Raw genomic sequence first — 22,438 nt, forward strand, 5'->3', positions numbered from 1 at the left:
AAAAAAATTGCCGTATAATTTAATTTGTTCGTTTATTTAAAAGAACTTTAAATCCATGGCAAATATTGTAGCACGCTCGCGATTAAAGAACAACGATTTTACATAGACAAGACAGCGTAAACGACTATAACTCGAGTCTTAAATATAACACACAAGTTTTGACTTTCTATACATCGTATCATAGCAGCATAGCACAATGAATCCAGACAAATGTCGGTGTTACACTTAAATGATGTATTTTTATGGGTGAATTTAAATAATTGAGTTCAATAGGTATACCCTTATGTCAACTATAACATGACATTATTATTTATAATATGTATTTGATCATATTATTATTTAGATTTTTGGTCGATTTAACCAATTAAGGGTTATGCTTTGTGTTATGAAAACGTAGCATGGTATAGGTATATATTTTCAAAAACAATTGGTATAAATTTAATCACGTAATAAAATCGTCGATGTTATGTCACATTCCGTTATTTTTTAATGCATTCTTCTACAAAATATTTCTTTAATCTTTCTATAGAAATTACTGTAATTTAAACATATTTTTATTAGGTAATATATAGGTATACCGTATACGCATTACGTTTACACTGCATCCGCTACGATAATAACACCGGAGGTGAATGTAATTTTAGGGATCAGCTACTTTTGGCAGTGTACACAATGAACAAATCAATCTCATTACTATACATTTTTTATGATCCAAAATAATAATAAAATATCTATCAAACATAATGTTTTTACTAATAAATAAACGGTTTGGATATTCTTGCCTTTCCATGTTTATATAATATTAGTAATAAAATATTAACACTGAAATAAAAATCACTATCGAATATTTCAGTGTTAAATGTTGTTTTTCTATAACTCAGTATAGGTGTAATAAATTCGAATTTTCGCTAAAAAATAATTAACGTTTTGAATTTTGGAAGGAATAATAAATAAGAAATTGAAGACTGTACAACACGTGACTTTTTACAGAACTATCGAAATCAAGGATGAATGTTTAGTTATAATATTTCAATTCAATTTACCGGATGAATGTCTAAAAATAATTACTCGGTATCGGAATCGAATCGGACGCCGTAAAAACATTGGATTGGTCAGAAACGTGAATGGACACGCAGAGATATATCATATTTTTTTTCCATTGAGTTATGCATTTTTAAAAATATTTCCTTAAGCGGAAAAATCGATTTTTTCAAAGCTTCTATATTATTATACTCTGTTATTTTTTTTTCATCACAAAAATTGTGTCCAGCAATGGGTACATCGTTCATACGTGGTTCGTGAATATACCTATACTGCAGACAGAAAATGACATACGCAGCTACCGATTTTCCGAGATAGTTCCTTGAACTCGGCACAACGATTCGACTCGATTTGTACGGTCGCTCCGGAGAATTCCGTTTATATACATACACGAAAGGATAGAGAAAACAAAAAATTATTAAAAAAAATTACATAGTTTTTAGTATAAAATATGGTTGGTATTTCATGATTCAAATCATATACGGAGATTTTTTTCACGTCTGACAAATATTCAAGCAATATTTCAGTAGTCTATTCAACCCGTGATTAAATTCTAAAATTAAAAAACAACCATAACTTGAAATTTTATATATTATTATTTATTATATTATATAGATGACATTACGTCAATGACAATTTTGATCTACGGGGTACGGACATTTTGAATAAATTACAAAGTCAAACAAAATAATAGGTATATAATACGTGCATTATAATATTATGTGAAAAAACAACATACTTACATACCTAACATAATATTATAGTAATTTCTTAATCTGCGAGTGTAGTCATGTAGGTATACACATACCTACCTACTTATAAAATTATATTGTTGTCTGACACTGGAAACGATTATAATTTATATTGATGAAGGGGTTAGGGGTATATGCCGACTATAATTATTGGAACATTAACGGGAATTATTGAACTTATATAAAACTTATTCCTTATTATTATATTTTAAAGTATATTATATTATACGTATTGTCGATAATATTTGAAATGTATATAATTATGTAAGCGGTTGATGGTTTACTGTTTTAAAAGGTATAGTATACCTAAGTATTTTAAAGTGTGTTTATTTCTATTTCAGGAGTCGTTTAAAATATGAAAGCTGCCGGCGTAGTGTTACATTCCGGTAGTTGGTCGAGATGGTCACTGTTCTTACTGGTGTGGACAAACTTTGCCAGCGTGCTTGGTACGTATTATAATAATATTTTACTTTTTACTAAATAAATCGATAAATCAACGTAAGTAGTTGACAATGGTAAGATCCTTATTATGAAAAAAAAAATGAAATTTTTTTTCTCTCCATTTGAAAATCGAAATAGATTTTTTCTCCAATTTTGTACTTTAAGAAGATTTTTGAATATTTCTTGAAGTGCTTTTACTTTTTGCGAAGAAAAAATAATAATGAAAATACTAAATAGTACATAATACATGAATTTATCATTTATGAGACCTATTTGAATTTTCTGATTCTAAAAAATGTAGGTACTTTGAAATATTCACACACATTATTATTACCTATTTGTAAGATTCTATTATAATAGGTATTGTGATTTGTGATGGATATTATTTAAATGGGTAAAAATGAATATGTTTGTAATTAATTTAGTATCGGTGTTATGGATTCTCAGCTTTGGTTTGGACATAACAGGTTCTCAAAATATTTTTTTATAATCTTCTGATATATACTAAATATTATCTGAGAATTTAAAATTAAAAATAACGTCATATATTTGCTTACGCCGTTGAAAGTTCTAATAGGTATAACTAATAACTAATAACTATACCCATAATGTATCCTTATCACATATCATCGCAATGGCCTCATACGCCCACTGCAGATTATAAAATAATCTCTATAGGTACATCCATTTTTATTTTCTCATATTATGCGTGATAATTTGTTCAAGGAAATTTCGTGTAGGTATACCTTTATTTATGTACGATTATAATATTCTAATACATTGTAATTTGTAACCTTAACATATCAGAATTGAGAATATCATAATATCATAATTATATGCTGTGAATAATATACTATACCTATTACCTATATAATACTATATACCGTGAATATGGTATAAATATATATGATATGTATAAGTGTATAGTGTATAACTGTATAAGGCAGATGGCAATATTATATTATGCGTAAAGGCAAATAAAATATTATATAGGCATAATATATATACCACCGCATATGCGCGATTTAATGTGAACGGTTTTTGCTTTAAGCTTTTGTAAATCCCGAAAACTGTATTCCACATTATATAGTCGTTATTATTATTACAAGTGTGCGAATGTGACACAATGTAATATAATAATATATTATATTATTATTATTGTTGTTGTCGAATGGGATGACTGCTGCAGCAGTATAGGTACGGCGCGACGGACGGCGGAAACGGCGACACTAGCCGTTATAATATTACATATTATATATAGACGCACCTGTAGTAATATAATAATATACAGACATTAATAATAAAATCGTGTGTATGTGTGTATGTGTGTGTGTGTGTGTGTGTGTGTGTGTGTGTGTGTGTGTGTGTGTGTGTGTGTGTGTGTGTGTGTGTGTGTGTGTGTACGGTAACTTAAAAATGTACAATTGGATTGTGTGAATCGAACTGGGAACAGAAGATGTTATGACGACGCGTATAGAAGAATATAACAACTTGAAGACAGTGAAAAATAAATAAATTCCAATAATACCTTCAGCAGCTAGCCACCTGTACATTATTATTGTATACACACACACACTCGCGGATCCGTGCAGCTTATTAGCGGCGTCCAATTGTGTGTGCTGCAGATGACAGATGGACGCGAAATCGAATGGGAATCGATGAAATAACACACTCGTGTCGGCCGTCTGTATATTATCGAGCGTTATTTTATATGTATACATACATCATCACATACGGGATAGATAGGTATACAATAATATTTGCGATGTGCATTATTATATGAGACGTATATATCGTCGAGGAGACAATTGCGGCGGGACTGTCTCGTCGAGACATCTATGATATGTATTTGGTGCAGTACCTATATAGTATATAATATATATTATATTTGTATTTGTGTGTGTTATAAGACGAGACTGACGTGACGGATTTATTTATTATTATATTGCGTTAGGAAATAAGACTATAAATACGACGACGATATATTATACACATAAAAAAGCCCGTCTATATATCTCGATAATATTACGCAGTCCGTTCACTCATACACACACAAATACACACACACAAAATAGGTATATTATAATTTTTAATATATTAATTTATTAAAAAACATGTTCATCTGGTTTTCTCAGCTTTTGTTCTTCAGCAAGAGGAAGACGAAATTTTTTTGTGCGATGGTACTAAATTTGAACTACCCCCACCTTTGTAAATGTTGTCAAAACTGTTACTGGTGTATTATAGACACATAGTCTTTGGCTATCACGCCACATATATATCGCGAGTCCGCGGAGTCGTGAAAAGTCGTCCACCGGTAAAAGGCAATTCAAACGTTTCTGTCACGCGAACCGATCATGATTTATATGATATTTATATTATATTATATCAGTGGAGGTACCTATATCATATACCTACTTACCGTCCTACACAGTGCCAATATTACCTAGGTATATTATGTTTATAGACCTCCAGCAATTATAGCTCTCTGCAGCCTGCAGGTGTACCTATATAATATGCCACATTGGTGTGCAAGTGCAACGCAAATCGATTCGTAAAAAATATTGATTAAATTTCTTATATTACATTAATTTATTATTATTATTATACCGCGCTGTGTGCTGCAATGTACAGTTTATCAGTTTAATCAGACGTTTACTGCAATAACACATTTCTATATTATAATATAACGACATCGCGTACGGTCTAACAAACGAAACATTACACTGCTGCTCTGTGTTATCAATTCGTGTATATATATATAGAGGTACTTACGCTGACTTCCATACATCCGCCCCCGTACAATAAAAAATAGAAGACGATTTTTTACCGGAAAAAAAATTTTTACGGCGACGTTACCTGACGTTTTGTATTTTTCATTCTCTTTCGTTTTTGCCGTCCATATAGTAATATAGTAATATAATAATATAACAACCACCACTGACACCGGCCGTGTCCGAATGACGTTGATGTGTACAGCTAAAAGTACATTGGCCAAAGAACAAAGCATAATATAACCGCGGTACGCATAATATTCTTTGGTTCCAGCTGCAGCAGATCAATATTGTACTATATTTATATAGTCCTTCAAACTATGCACCGATTATTCGTGTTTCTATCATCGTAGTGTTGTAGTTATATAATACTGTGTAGGGTTTAGTGATAAGCAAAATATTGGATTCGAGTGCGTACCTTTATATATATACATTTTTTTTCATTCTGCACATCGCATACTCTTCATTGAATGTATTTTTCAGTGCAGACGAGTCAACGAAAAAACACGTCGTTTGACGAGGTAATCGAACTCTTCTCCATATAGTAGTTATCCACTGGTGCATGTTAATACAAATCATTCTCTGAAGGGTTGATTAATTGCTTGTTTATTATTCGTTTCCTTTAAACCAGCACTTGTTTTTCAAATATTTTTTCAGTTCTTCCCAATATGGCATTGCCGCGGTTCGATTCGACTCGGTGAATCTCTACAGTATAATATACTCACTTGGTCCCAACATTTTTTAAATAATTATAGTTGCCAAAACAGCAGAACAAAATACGTTAACGGAAAATTTACTTATTAGTCAGCACCTCATTAGTCACGACGAAACTGACAGTTATATTTATAAAAATTATACCAATTTTCTTTTTTTTTTTTTTACATACAATTACTGTGATAATGATAAAGGCAATTATATTATATTGTTCGTACATCACTTGACTATTTTATAAAATAATAATTTACAAATTTATAAAAAAATTGTTAATAGTTTATACAATACTAAAACTATTAAAGATAAGTATTAGGTATAGGTGATGCACGGTGTATTAAAAATGCAAACTATAAACATACGTGATTATCTAAAAATGTCTTTTATAATGTAAAAAAATTAAAAATTAAAATTAAATTGTATTTCCTACTTAAGAATAGGATATAGGACATTAGGACCTAATAAATAATCTGATTATACCTATAACGTCTTATTTCTATGTTATGGTAAATTAAAATATACTTTAATCTTTAAAGTTTTAATTTTAATTTTTATTGACACAATTTAAATTACTGTACTTACCTATATTAAAAATACAATTTTACAATTTAAGAGTTATAGCATTTTTATACTTTTAATCGACGTAATATGATTAATTTAATTTTGTTAATTTAAAGTTAAATATTAATATTTCAAACTACTTCAAGCCATCCATAGTAACCGCATTAAAATCCCAATAATAATATTATCATAATCGTCGACTAATAGATAAAACTAAAATCACCTGCACGATATAGTTCCTTTGTCACACATGGAACCGAAGTTCCTATACACGTTGTATGCAGATTGCATGACGTGTACAAAGATTGAATATATCTACTGCGAAATTAATAATAATACAATATAAAATATTACAAATAAATATGTATATATTATGGAAAATTGAAAACATTGTACTAATATTTCTTTTATCGAATGTCCGTTTTTTTTTCAGTACGCCTGGGTATAATTTATAGTCTCCGTAGATGACGAGAATGTCCAATTTTCTTTGATGTATATGGTGTATCCACCTACAAACTACAGTTATACTATATTTGCCACATGTAGTGAAATTCAAAAAACCCATTAATTTTATTGTTATTATACATGGTTCAGAAATAAACGCTTATTATTTTTATTCACTATACATACATACATTACTATTACTATTATTTACTTTTTACGGAAACATCATAATATTCCTTTAGGAATTTATAATGTCAACGGCTCGAATATAGTTTTTCCTAATCTTTTATCAGTAGACAATTTGATGTTACACACAATAATATTATGTATACCGCTATGGGACAATTAATATACAGACGAAAAGTTATTGAAATAATAAAACACGAGTCTTAAATAACATTTAAATAAATAAATAATATTATTATGATGTTAAAATCTAGAATAATTACTAAATGTGTGTGTATAATGTATACATATATGACATATGTATAGAAACGGTATATAGTCATGGGATTGATTTCTCTTATAATAATTGGATATTTGTTTATTTTATTTAGATACCTATCCATCTATTTTATTATTCTTGTCTTTCATACAAAAAAAAATAGACTGTCCAATTCACTGTTTTGCAGAGTCGTTATTGTTTTACGTTTGTTTTCTCTTCCCAAGAAATATCATGAAATATCTACAGTGGAATTTTAAAATAAAATCAAAATACTTTTAATTTAAATTAGTAAATAATTTAATGTAGTATTCATTTTTACTATAATATTTGTGTAACAAAAGTTGACACAATTAACAATATTATCTTAATATAAATTCAAAAATATATTTAAATAGTTTTATTTCAAAATAAATGTTTTTAAATGATACACTACATATACTACATTTACAGAATAGCCTTTTATTATACAGAAAGGTAATGACTAATGAGACACACAAGACACAACCCACTTTTTATATTAAATAAAATAATAAAATACATATTATTTTATCATTTAAAATACTTACCTACAGTATCTGTAATATGAATAGGTTATAAAATACAAAAGGTTTTAAAGCAATCGCAGCACTACATTAGGTACTTTATAGTTGATTTATCTAGTTATCGATGGGTATGCAACAAAATCAATCATATTCGTCTTTTTCCCTATTTTCCTTCTTTTAATAGAAAGATAAGTCTAATATTAAAACGGTATACGTATTTACTGTTTATTTTAATTATTATAATGTAGTTTGTATATTATTTTGTTAATACTAAAATTGAATATACTACAATCATTTGGTAAATTTGAACATTCCAATAGGTATGTATAATAAAAATGTAATATACGTAAAATGTATATAGTTTATTGATTCAATAGTCTATAAGTCATATTTTAGAATATTAAGTTTTATTGTCTATTATTTAACTTTAAGTACTACATCAAAATAATGTTAATTTTACGTAAAGTTGATTAATAAAGATAAAGATAAAGATAGTTATTCAAATGGTGTTCAAAAACAAAAAAACACTCAAGTGATCTTTCAATGTTATTTTGTTTAATCCAAACAAATCGGGAATATGGTGAACGTAATGCAGAGATATAGCAGAATTCTGAAAAGGAGGGTGACGAACTCAAAACATGTCGTTTGTAGTATTATTATCTATCGACTATCACATATACTACTATATATAGGTATATATATTATTGTTTAAATCGATCGCGCTTTAAAGTCAGCATAGTGTATTCACACCGAGAAGTGTAACCGATTTTTTAATGTGGAAAAAAAACGATTTGTTCATCCGAATCTATTCAGGATGCACACGTCGGAGGATCACACTTGCGGAAAGCAAATCTAATTTTTGGTGTTTACATTTTTTTATTTATTTTTTATGACGCAATTCGTCGATCGTCTTCCTATACTTACACGCCGCCGTCAATGTGTATGCAATGACTTTAGTGATTTACCATTATTATCCGTGTCCAATTACTATGGTAGTATGGTACAATTAAAACTACCAGTCCGCGGTCATGGACCGACGTATACGTATCTACGATTCGCCTTCGGTCGTGGTGTAAGAAAATAGCGATACAACGCAGTACCTACTATTACATAGTAGTATCCAGTTAATTCGACGTTCATTCATATGTTCATTTCAATATACAATATACATATTGCAGGCAACTAATGATGGAATATCAAACGTAGGTTTAAATTGTTGGAATTAAGTTTACACGTCTATAGATACATAAAAAATAGACATACCTATAGGTAAACAAGTAAAACCAAAATATACTTACAATTTACCATATAGATTTTATAACTCAGAATATAAAAGGTATGGTGGAATCTATGGAACTCCCTACCATGTACCACCATGTAGGTTTGTAGATACCTATATGAATTTGTAAAGTCAAATTGCACTTATTTTTGTCGAATTACATTCGTTCCGGTCATTACTTACAACTAATTTACAAACGAATAATAATTTATATTTTTATTATTTGAAGTTTATTGTTTTTATTATATAATAATTACATTTATATACGCTGATTAAGTTAAGAAGATGACCAACTTGTAGACTTGTTTACATTCGTTTCTGTTAAATCCCAGCGCCCATTTATAACAAAACAAGTAATTTGACCAACTGACTAGTTTTTTGGCCTTTTTTGAACCCAAGTGCAACTTGAATATTTTTATATAGATTTAAAAAAGAATGCAGTTCGATAATGCTCACATGAATGTTATGATGAATAGGTATTATATATGTGTACCTACCTACACTAGTCGATCATCCGACTAGCATTGCAATATACGTAGTATCTAATATACACCTATAACAACCATCGAATACCGATCTCGATCTTGTTGAATTTCGGGTCAAAAGTGTCGAGGTTAACAATCGAAATTGCCAACCCAATTCTCGTTAAGAATAGGAAATGGATAATTTTCACATCGCGGGGTGTCATTTGGCTGCCCAAGATGCATAAACCAATTTGTCTCCGTACGCCAATTGATATCTGACAGCACTCTGGTAATACCTAGGTACCTACCAATATTATAATGGGGGACATCTTCTCTTTTCGCTCAAGCCGTGATGGCATTACAAAAATAATTAGGTTGTAGATTATTAACGTCGTTTCATCGACACACCATATTCGGTCTATACATTTTCTGGACATAAATTAATACATATTTATTACTTTCTCCGTTTTCAATATAAGAGAGAGCATGATCTGTATGAGAATTAAGAATATAATTATAATTTTACCTTGCTTGACTGTTAGAAATTGATAATATTCATATCGTATTAATATTTTTCATTCCCATTACACAATGGGAAAGATTAATATAATAATTAAAATCCAGATTCTGGGTAATGAAGTACATAATAAGAAAAAAAAAACTATTTAAATTTTTTTCTTCGAGTCATCTGTGACTGGTATTTTTCAATAAAAAATATTTTTGTTTGACATTATATTTAATTTAATAATTTTTATTTCATTTCTAGGTCGAACCGCTTTTGAAAAACTCACTGAATTAGATTACAAAGGTACGACATACTATACAGTAAAAAACTTGACGCTGTATGAGTGCCAGGGATGGTGTCGAGAAGAGCCAGAGTGTCAAGCAGCTTCATTTAGGTAAAATAATTGAGTACAAGAAAAAATATTTGAGGAATTGAAAGTTGAACGAGTTTAAAATAAATAAATTTTAGTGTATATTTATGGTAATATTATATAATACGAATTACAATTCATTTATTCAACATTTTATATTGTTAGTTAGTTGATTTAATATTTTAGTTGTAAAATGTTTCTACCAGAGGTTTTTTCTACTGTAGTATAATGGATCGACTTTAAATGGTTTTTAGGCTTAGAATTTTTGAATAAAATATCGATTTGATTTAATTTCAGTTTCGTCTTAAACCCGTTGACGCCCATACAAGAAACCATTTGCCAATTACAGAATGAGACAACTGCTAATAATCCAGCAGCAACCCCTCAGCGTTCCGTCAACTTGTATTACATGGTGAAAATGCAAATACGATCTGGTTAGTATATTATATTATTAAAAATCTTCCGTTATTTTAATGTCTAGATGAATTTTTATAACCTATACATTATTATAAGTTAGATCACGGTTTAAATCATATATATAGTAGTACCTGTATACCTATACCACGCACTTCATATCATCGTTATAATATATTACAACGTTCCTGCCGCATGAAACTATAGGTACGTATCGGTATAATACCGTTATCTCTGGAATTTCATAGCACGCGGCGAATTTCTATGGGTTCCGTGTCCATTTTATCCACCTCCGCGGTGTATCACCGGTGTTGGGATTTTCGATCACGGCCGTTCGTTATTAACAGTGATTTATCCGTAGATCTTTTATTGTATATACATACGTGTATTAGTACCTAAATTATAATAATAATGTGTACCTATAATATCTAGGTCTGCGAATGTATAAGTATATATTATCACCATTGAATGCGATAAAGTGTTATATTACTGTGTAGGTTAACCATACAGGCACTGCTAACTATACTAAAAATAAAACTACTAAAGTATCTACTGACTATAGCATATTATTATAAAAGGTCTAACCAGGACCGTGTAATATATTATATTATATCTAATATCTGCCATCTTAACGCCGAGCGCTTATATAGTCGTTTAGCGTGAGCAAAAAGCATCCCGTTCTTAAGAAAATAGTGTCCGTTAGTTGTTTTTGTGTTGTGATCAGATTTAGCGTAGCGTGACATTATAATAATGAACATTTAAAGAACTACCTACCTACCTGGTATATACCTACCGCTATATATGGTTGCAGTTGTCTTTGCACGAAGTACATTGTCGTATAACGGCTGTAAATTAGATTATTTAAATAGCACATAGGAGGACGTAGGTACCTACTATTTCAGTATAATAAAAGGAAAAATATTTTTATATCGACATAATAATATAATATAATGTTTAGAAAAACTGCAACATAAAAGTTTACTTATACGTGATTTAACATTCTCAGTTGTAGGTCCTTCACCCATATATCATATTAAAATGTATGTTTACTTTAAATGCTTTATTTTTATATCATGTTCAAAATACCGAATTCGTTTTGTTCAGATAATGTATGTTTGAGGCCATGGTCCTTCGAAAGGGTACCGAACAAAATGATTCGGGGACTAGACAACGCGTTGATCTACACGTCGACGAAAGAAGCGTGTCTAGCCGCCTGCTTGAACGAGGTAATTATTGATAATTATGATTATTAATATAGATTATAAGCCACTTTTGCCAATATGTAAATAAATATAAATTCCGACCAACTTTGGAATAAACCATATTATTATGGCTACAAAAATAATAAATTAAAAACGTGAATACATCTTAAATCGCTCATTCGCTCAGCGTATACTAAGTACTAACGATTTATTTTCGTGCAGCACCGTTTCACTTGCCGTTCCGTGGAGTACAATTACGTAACACTCCAGTGTCATTTGAGCGATTCAGACAGGCGAACCACTGGCCAATACGTGCAGTTTGTCGAAGCGCAGGGTGTTGATTATTTTGAAAATCTCTGCATCAAAGGTAATGTAACGTACGATAAAATATACAGTCCCCAGCTGATTTATTAATAAAATATTTCATTTTTTACCAACAAAAAAAAACAACAATAATTGCAATGTAATAGGTACTATAATCTTCGACCTCAGAATATAATACATAATATTATAGGTACAAATGGTACACTCAATATCTTTTGTAATGTCATATTTTATATTATCGTTATCACTACATAATATCAAACGTATGCGTTTATTACTTTTGTTTCCAGGCAATCAAGCTTGCAAAGGAAATCGCGTATTCCAAGTGCCCAGGATCGGAGTGGCCGACGACAAAGTGGCACAGTACGCCTCGTTGCATTACTACAACGACAAGGAACTACAGGTAATATTTAATGCTATACGGACCGTACCTATAATACACACGCACAGACACAGACTAAACTGCGTATGGAACTTGCGTGTATTGTAACAATTTGCAACTTTCGAAGTAGGTACCTACCTGGCTACCTATGTCCTATACCACATAGTACATACCTGTTATACACGGATATATGTCCGGGACTTGTGCAGTTTTTTTACATAGGGCACATTGTCTGCACGTACGCGTTTACGGTGTACCTATGGGTACTGTTCATGAATAGTTAACCGGTTACCGAGTGTATTAAAAACATCGTGGAGAATAAGTAAAGGTCAACTGAATATATTATATTATTATATCATGGCGTGTAGCATGCCGATCGTTTGGAATACTTAAAACAATAAGCGAATAGATGTAGGCACAATGGTATAAGACGTGTATTATAACCTTCACGTATATGACGTATGTATAACATTTCTTGAATATTATTAGTTATATTTTTAGTGTCGAACTTGAATGTAGAAAAACGTAACTAATCGGAGCTCGTCATAACAATTTAAATTAAAACCAATTGCGCTTAAACACACGAACAACACATTTTGGCACCCTGCACTTGGTGCTATTTTTATTTTATTTCTCCGTCCTAGTTCCTACACATATATTGTTTTCAATTGTTGACAGCATATAATGTTTAACTCATTTTACATAAGTAAGGTGGATCGGAGACAGAAAATTAAACACATGTAATAACGGACACTGTAAATTATATATTTATTTGTCAAAAAAAAATCGATTTGATTCAAAAATGGTTTCTCATAAATATTTGATTTTTTGTTTTTCCTGATTTTCAAAAGTAGGTACTGGAAAATTTCTACTTTTTACCCCATTCCCCTAAATACAAACTAGATTCAATTTGCTACCAATAACCTCATATAAAATTGAATATTGGTACTAACAAGTATTCAGACACACACAAAAAATTAATATTATGAAAAAAAACACAAGTCATTGTAAAACAAATAGGTACATTATCGCTCCGCTCAGAATCTAAAATGAATATAGGTATAAAAAAAGTTTAAAAAAAAGTCAAGAAGTTGATTAATATCTATGTGGAGCATCGATAGACGAGGTGGAGCACATATCAAGAATATAAAAGTATTTTAATACTTTAATCACTCCCCTGACGGCTAACCCCTGGTGGCTGTAAGAGTTTTAGATACGCCAATGCTGGTAGTATATAATATATAATATACTAGATATATAGTCATATAGACGTATAGGTATAGTCATCATTGGAACCGGTGACTGAAAATAATATTACGGAACTGCAAATAACAAAAAAATATTGATAGCAATAATAATATAAAAAATAAGTTCAAGTCATATTTGTCGGAGAAAACGCGCGTAAACCGAATATTATTTCCATTTTCCCAGGTGACCAGCGAGTCTGCGTGTCGGTTGGCTTGTGAGATCGAGAACGAGTTCCTCTGCCGGTCGTTCATCTTCAAAGGACCGCCGGTGGGCACTGCGTACAACTGCGAACTGTTCCACTTGGACCACAAGACGCTGCCAGACGGGCCTAGTACGTACTTGAACGCCGAACGACCACTGATCGACGACGGCCAAAAGATCGGCAATTACTACGAAAACTACTGCGAGAGTGAGTTGGTTTTTGACTTTGTTCGTCCGTGCCTGTGCGCGCAGGTGATGGACACGGACCCCCGCGTCGCTCTTACCGTGCAATGTATTTATAAATATTAAACCCTTATATTTGCACCACAACTGTATATATATATATATATATATATATATAGGGTGATCCTCCAACCATGCCCACCCACGTTTATTCTTTAACAATGCAGTTATTCAAAATCTGATTTTTGGTATTTTCAAGTATACATAAATATAATATTTTCGCACAGATACTTGAGATAAGGACACTCCTTAAATGGTACAGAAAATATCAAGTATTCAAAAATATGATCTTTATGCATAGGTGTATAAAAAAATTCCAAAAACCAGATTTTGAATAACTATACTTTATAATTTAACGAAAAAAGTGCGGTGAGTATGTTTAGTGAATACTGTATAATATAATACCTATATAGTTTATATAATAAACCTACACCGTATATTATTACATAGTACATACCTATATTAATATATTAATTATGTATACATATTGAGCGAACAAAGTGAGTGACGTGAGCTTAACACACGTGAGGTTGTCATCATCATAATAATATATTATTATACGCACCTATTTCATAATGGTAATAATAAAACAATCTTACCCGGACGCTTTTTGTTTGCAGAATCCACGACGCCGCCTCACGAACAGCTGCCAGTCGTGTTCGAGAGTACCGACGATCCGTCGTTGAACTTGACTAGAACCGATCTGAACTGTGACAAGACCGGAACGTGTTACGATGGTCAGTGCCTATATATTTTATTATATTTAAACGATTTATATTGTACGCATATTGCAATCCGCACTTATTAAAATATAGTTACCAATAAATAGGCTATTGGGATGTATAGCTAAATCAATCATTTCTCCTCTCCCCAAACAAAAAATATGCAATAAAAACATATAAAACTAATTCCAGGAAGACTAGTTACATGCATATGCGCACTAATAATTATTATTCGCATATGTTTGCACGTCTAAAAAATGAAAATTAAAATTGTGTATGCAAAATAGTAATCTTAAATTTAGTCAATTTTGATTTTTTTTTTTGTTTATATATTTATCTATCTATTTTTACTATGTAAAATTGATCATCAACCGACGACGAATATATGCGATTAAAATCACTAAATTAAATTCTTATTATCTCATTAGGCATTACATAATTTCGATTTAAGTATCAGTTCTTATATTTTTTATTTTTTGTGAGATTTATATATTAAAGTACAAATTAGGAATTTTATAAATTTAAATGACCTTTTTAAATATTTAGCACACTTATACATATATAATATATTATGTGACTTAAAAGTTTAAAATACTCAATACTTACTTTCGTTGCAATAACGGATTTTCAAAGTATTAATATCGTTACACAACAAGTAGTTATTGGATGTGTCTATAATAATATAATAAAATGAAGTTGAGTCCAATTTATAATTTCATCATATCGCATCGCAGTTACTGCTGTAATCAAAAAACGAAATAAAAAAAAGCATAAATACTTTTATAAAATAGAATAAAATTCGTGATCTTATAATTTAATGTTTCTTATATATTCAGTGTCCGTGCATTGCAAGGATACCAAGATAGCTGTTCAAGTACGCACGAACAAACCATTCAACGGTAGAATATACGCGCTCGGCAGATCGGAGACATGCAACATAGACGTGCTCAACAGCGACCAATTCCGATTGGATCTAACAATGGCTGGTCAAGACTGTAATACCCAGTCGGTGGTAAGTAATTTAAACCTAATACTGGAACATGAAACAGTTTTAATAGGAAATTAGTCGCGTAATAAGTTGAAGATTTTCTAAGCCTAGATATGATTTATTAGTTACACCGAAAAAACGGCAAATGTTCGGAAATCCGGTTTATTGAACTCTCTTCATTAAAACAGCATGGTTTATACCGGGATAAAAATTACGTTGTTTTTTCAGACTGGAGTGTTTTCCAATACAGTGGTTCTCCAACACCACAGCGTTGTTATGACGAAAGCGGACAAAATCTACAAAGTCAAGTGCACTTACGACATGTCTTCGAAGAACATCACATTCGGGATGATGCCAATCAGGTGAGAATTTGAATAGCTACACAACAATGTTTATTACCTATATTTATATTTTGTTCTGCTCGCCAATGCCACGTTCTTATAGTTATTTACTTGGGACTGTATTATTATACAATAATTGTTCTGAATACTTATACGTCACATAAATGGGTGCAATCTCAGAGGTGCTAAGGGCACTTACTGCTTAGCACACCACAAGTACAAAATTAACAATTACAATTTTTTTTCCTATTATTTATCTAGATATACTTAGTTTTATTTTTAATGTATGAAAATCTTAATTTTTCCATGCATACTATTGAAATATACCTTTATTTATCATTACCTACTTGTAAAACAATAATAACCGTAATGTTATTCCTACTATAATATATGTTATACACCGAAACTTGTGTGGGTATCATTGCAAGATTTGCACTGTTAAATGGCCAACAATAATTACGAGTGTAATCACTGTAATTTTATTAAAACTAAACATGTTAAACGCCTAACAGGGACCCGGAGATGATAAGCATTACTTCGGCACCAGAAGCACCACCACCAAGGATCAGGATCCTGGACTCCCGGGCAAGAGAAGTGGAAACGGTCCGAATCGGTGACAAGCTGACGTTCAGGATCGAAATCCCTGAAGACAGTGAGTATACACATTATATCTGTTGAGCCCAACTGCCGGTTTTTATCATCTAAGTTTGTGGCAAAAAAATCGTTTTTAACCACAACTGTTATATTATTATACATTCACGGTACACGTGGTATATGCGAAGATAGTGGTTGACTGACTGAGGGCTTAAGAGATTTAACCCCTTTAAATTTCACAATTTTTTATTTCAAATGCCCCTGTTAACATATATTATTATTTTATATCGTGTATACTATTGAAATTATTTGTTATTATTTTAAAACGATTAGTAAATTAGATTTTATTATGGTCTATTATTTGTAATCAGTAGTTTTTTTTTTGTCAACCCTTATCGTCCCAAAAATAAAAACATTTTATTTAATTTAAAGTATGTTTTCAGTAAGAATGGAAAAGTTTAACACATTATATTGATTTTTGCTGTTATATATACTAGATGTAGGTAGGTATTAGGTATAATGTATAATAATGTTAGATATGTTTAATGCGTATCACCTATTGTTTATTACGCAATATAATATAGTGATATAGATTTAGGTAACATTATTATTATGATATGATAAAACCAACAAAAACATATTTCAAAACATAGATTTGAAGGTATATTATTTGTATGCAAATTTGTTCACCAATATTGTACCTTTATTTGAAAAATAAAATAATAAGCGTCCCTCCCTAAATTCCACTAACTTTCCGCCTATATGCCACGCGTATATGATAGTATATTATTATAGTAATATGTTGTATACCAACTATACCTATCTGCCGTTTTTATGACCTTTCCGTGTGTTTTTCCGACAATGTAGCACCGTACGGTATATTCGCAAGGAGTTGCGTGGCCATGGCCAAGGATTCGAAGAGCACGTTCCAGATCATCGACGACGAAGGGTGTCCGGTGGACCCGACCATATTCCCCGGTTTCTCGCCCGAAGGAAACGCACTGCAATCCGTCTACGAAGCGTTCCGGTTCACGGAGTCGTACGGCGTGATATTCCAGTGCAACGTTAAATACTGTCTGGGCCCGTGCGAACCGGTAATGATTGCGCTTTCCGCCGCGACAGCAATTTTATAATACATAATGATAAAATATAATGATAAATAATAATAATAATAATAACAACAACAATAATAATAATACCGACAAATCGTTTTTTGTTTGCGGTTTTTCCGTCGGCGGACATCAGGCCGTTTGCGAATGGGGCCGAGACTCCGTCGAGTCCTGGGGACGGCGCAGGAGGTCGGTGTCTGGCGCGCAACCCAGCAACAATGACACTGCTGAAAACAGCGAAGACATGACGCAGATCAGTCAGGAAATACTGGTGTTGGACTTTGGCGATGAAAAACAATCGCAATTCTTGAAGAGCAACGAGCCGCAGTACACAGATTTCAGCAAAGGTAAATAATTATAATAATAATATAGGTTTAGTAGTTTAGTATCAATATGCGTCATCATAATATATAATATCCGTAGTAGGCACCTATTAAGGACGCCGAGTAACAAGAGTTGACAGTTTTTGTTAAATTTTTGTTGTACCTACTCACCTATAGGTACCAATAACCCCATCAATAATTGACGATTTTTTTGTTTAACGTTTTACTTTTTTTACAACGATTGCACCGCGATGCGCATCGATTCATCAGTCATCATAATACCTATTATATTATTATAATGGACATTAATATTCCATGCATCACATGGTTTTCGTCCTCTGAAGACTAAACCTATAATTAATTATAATGAGATCTTCGTTTCGCATCCCGTTATTACCGTGATTTATCATTCCGTTGAATCGTGTTTACATTCTCAAACTCGGTATCATGGACTCTTCGCCTACCCCCTGGGGTCGTGCCAAATGTCAAATAAGTCAATAAAATCTAATTCTTTGTTATTCATTTGTGATAATTGTACATTTTTAGTGTCATCATTTTATACCAACGGTTGGTAGTATATTTCTGATTTTGGATTCTGATGTACCAACCTAATTGGATTTTGCACTATAATATGTAGTTACATCTTTTTTTTTTATAACAATATACATATATGTGGTCACTTAGTATTACCTCTCACCTTTCGCTTGCACAAATTGCTCTACTCACTCATTTGGACATATTTTATTTTTCAGACAAGACTATCACTATTGTGGAACCATGTCCGACCAAAACGTCCGTACTCGCATTGGGCATCACGTGTATGCTGCTCATACTGATTTACGTGAGCACAGTGTTCTGTTACTACATGAAGAAATGGATGACTCCGAGGAAAATGATGGCATAGAAAATGTGTCGACAAAACACATTGCCTACTCTTGTCAATAAGCCATGGTTGATAATATATACTCAAATTAAAACCAACAAACCAAAATAAAATAATAGTAATAAAACGACAATATTATATTGTACGTCCCAAACGTGTAATAAATAAAATATGTAATATTTCGCCAAAATAATTTCCTATATTTAGGAACTACTGCACAATCATCATTATTCATTACCATCGCTCATATCGATAGAAACAGTAAAAATAGTGTACCTATCGCACGAACCTACTACGGAATTATACTCGAATTTATAAAAGCTAATGTAAATGTTTTCGTCTCTGGCGACAAACTTAACATTTTTGTATATAAAACAGGATTAGTCCTATACATAATTTGAATAATTTAAGTTTGATTTTGTGCCTATTGGAATTTCGCGCATTTCCATACAGTAAATATTTTATAATATTATATCATATCCGTAATTTTTTTTTTTGTCCAATAGAATTATTATTATGGTCGTTATAAAATAATTGTGTATTTTGTACGTCATACTTACATGCATAAGGCACGTGCGTGATACTATATATACTATATGTGTGAAAAGTATACTTGTCATGAAGATGAAAAACTTGATTTTATTATATAACAATTTATAATAATATAAAACACGTTTAGGAAAACCTTAGGAAATTTAATTCGAATTAAGTTTTTCCTCTTCTTGATGAGTATCACTTCATTTTAAATGTAAAAATAAATAAGATTATATTTATGTCTCAATCTAGGCGCTCTCTACAAAGCCTAATATTATGCATTTTTAAATTAAATTAACCAATTTTCATAAAAAAAAGAATATGTAGGTAGTATAACTAATTTATATTCAAAAAAAAATAACGTCTAGATAGACAAATATTTTATAGTTAAGTTAACTTAATTTAAACAACTAGTTGTATTAATTTATATAAAAACGTAGAAATTAAATATTTATAGGCACGTTTAAATTGTATCGTGTATTTTTTTAAATATATTTTATAATATAGAAAAATATTATGGAAATATACAAAAACTGTGTTTATTTATTGAAACCAACCATTGGGCATCGAGCCATATCTCCTATAGTCAGCTATAATAGGGCATTGGGTCATAAGGCTATTAAGTTGTTACCCTAATGAATTTGAGTTTAAACAGGAATAAATAATAATAAAAATCTATTTGTTATCTCTCTACGCGGCACGGACAACCTCACGTTCACTCGAAAGTCAAAATTCTTATTTTTAGATTCTGAGCGGATCGATCAATGTATTGATTTTATAATGATGTGTGTTTTTTTTAATATTTATTTTTATTTTTTTATTTTGTATCTGTAATCACCTTTTAGGGCAGTAAAAGTGCTTAGATTTTCTTGAACCAAATGTAAAAATTTCCCATATAAAATGTTCCAACATACTTCCAGCTTGTTGGTCATCACGTGGCATTCATTATATATAGGTTACCTATATGTACATCAATAATTAAGGTTAGATTTCTTTGAGCACTTGCAGTGTTTTTATCTAATAATCAACGGAACACTAATTATTTCAGAAAACAGTAAAGCTTTTGAAAAAAAAAAATTAAGAGGACGTCACACCCGCATGACGTGTTGTCTTTGTCTTACTAATGTACAACATAGCAAAAATTGTTTTGCGCTGGACACTTTCACTCCTCTGTATTTATAGTAGAATTACCAAAATTCCACAACGCATAGGGAAGAACTTTATCTGTGTCATAGTGTTTTCATTTTTTTGATGGCACTTACCAATTGTTTTTAATAATTAAATGAAAAAAAAAACATAACGTTCCCAAACTAGTAACTTAAAATGTATTTATGTTATCAATATAATAAAAATACTACGACACAGAAAAAGTTCTTCCCCATCCGAGTACTCGACAATTAATGCTAAGTATTTGAAAAAAGGGTCAAGTACTGGGAATTGCTGGTGTATTTTAAATTGTACTAGAAATAGATTTTCGCAAAAAATTTAATTTTCTTTCATACAAACCTTGCCCTGAAAATTAATAACGTGATCAACATTTTAACTATCACTTTCCTGGTATTTTTATCGGAAATATTTGTGTTTTTTCAGTTATCTATAGTTTTAACATTTATTTTCAATAAAATACTATTTAGGGTATTTTTATTTTTTTATTTTAAAAATACTATAAATAGTCTTGAATCGAGTACTCGGTGCAAGGCAAGTACTCGATGAATGGCGAGAGTACTCGATTCAAGGTGAGTACTCGATTCAAGTCGAGTACTCGTAATAACAAGTCTAAAAAAAATTATTGTAAAGTCGTGTCGAGTAGTCGAACTCGACTCGAAAATTTTTCCAGAGTCCAGTACTCGACCTACACTAAATTAATTTATGAATTATATATTAATTTTTCAAATATTGTGTTTAAGAAAATAAGAATTAATTGGAATTACAATTAAAGTTATGTGATGTACTTATATGTAAAAAATAAAAAATAATAATAATAACTTGTATTTTAAGGGACGTATCACCTACACTATTTTTATAAGTATATACGAATATATAAGAAGTATATTTTTTAATAAGTGTGCACACTTAGTGGTTAGGGACTAAGGGTAGGCAGTTGATTACTCTGTGAGCATTTTTTTTAGGTGTACAACGTTTACGTACTGAAAAAAATTTGCGTAGGTATTTTAAGTGGCGTAACGGTACCTATGCCTAAATGAATCGTTATAAAGTTGGATATTTGGAAAAAAAATGTACACCAGTCATAAATGTCCATGGCATTGAATATTTATTTTAAGTCAAAAGTAAATTTTAAGTCCCAATCAGTGGCGTATTTAGCATTTTGTTTTTTTTTTTTGAGGGGGGGGGGGACTTTATGGCGCGAACTTTCAGTGAGTTTCCGGTCGACGCCAAAGCTGAGCATCTGTGTACGACAGTGCCGAAATAACCGGGTGTGTTGCGTGTGTTAAACACACGGGCCCAGGGCCCCAACCCATAATGGGGGGCCCAATGATAAAAATTTAAAAATATATAGAAAGAAAAAAATAAAACCATTTTGTTATAATAATAATTATTAATAAAGATTGAACAATAGATTTGTTTTGTAATTAAAAAAGTTTG

The 22,438-nt window shown here is 31.1% G+C and overlaps 1 protein-coding gene across 1 annotated transcript in view; it reads left to right on the forward strand.

Moving 5' to 3' along the window:
* The window catches only part of LOC132950959 (uncharacterized), a 39,895-nt gene extending 19,564 nt beyond the window's left edge, over nucleotides 1-20,331 (forward strand). The window contains exons 2-15 of the mRNA XM_061022601.1: nucleotides 2,135-2,239; nucleotides 10,218-10,350; nucleotides 10,624-10,760; nucleotides 11,845-11,966; nucleotides 12,165-12,309; nucleotides 12,557-12,669; nucleotides 14,080-14,305; nucleotides 14,961-15,077; nucleotides 15,899-16,074; nucleotides 16,279-16,412; nucleotides 16,904-17,043; nucleotides 17,853-18,079; nucleotides 18,231-18,441; nucleotides 19,170-20,331. Of these exons, the coding sequence (XP_060878584.1) occupies nucleotides 2,149-2,239; nucleotides 10,218-10,350; nucleotides 10,624-10,760; nucleotides 11,845-11,966; nucleotides 12,165-12,309; nucleotides 12,557-12,669; nucleotides 14,080-14,305; nucleotides 14,961-15,077; nucleotides 15,899-16,074; nucleotides 16,279-16,412; nucleotides 16,904-17,043; nucleotides 17,853-18,079; nucleotides 18,231-18,441; nucleotides 19,170-19,321 (2,124 nt within the window). The 5' untranslated portion in view covers nucleotides 2,135-2,148 and the 3' untranslated portion in view covers nucleotides 19,322-20,331. The remainder of the gene's footprint in view (nucleotides 1-2,134; nucleotides 2,240-10,217; nucleotides 10,351-10,623; nucleotides 10,761-11,844; nucleotides 11,967-12,164; nucleotides 12,310-12,556; nucleotides 12,670-14,079; nucleotides 14,306-14,960; nucleotides 15,078-15,898; nucleotides 16,075-16,278; nucleotides 16,413-16,903; nucleotides 17,044-17,852; nucleotides 18,080-18,230; nucleotides 18,442-19,169) is intronic.
* Nucleotides 20,332-22,438: the final 2,107 nt, after the last annotated feature.

Source organism: Metopolophium dirhodum, chromosome 8, assembly GCF_019925205.1.
Source record: "Metopolophium dirhodum isolate CAU chromosome 8, ASM1992520v1, whole genome shotgun sequence".
NCBI classification, from domain to species: Eukaryota; Metazoa; Arthropoda; class Insecta; order Hemiptera; family Aphididae; genus Metopolophium; species Metopolophium dirhodum.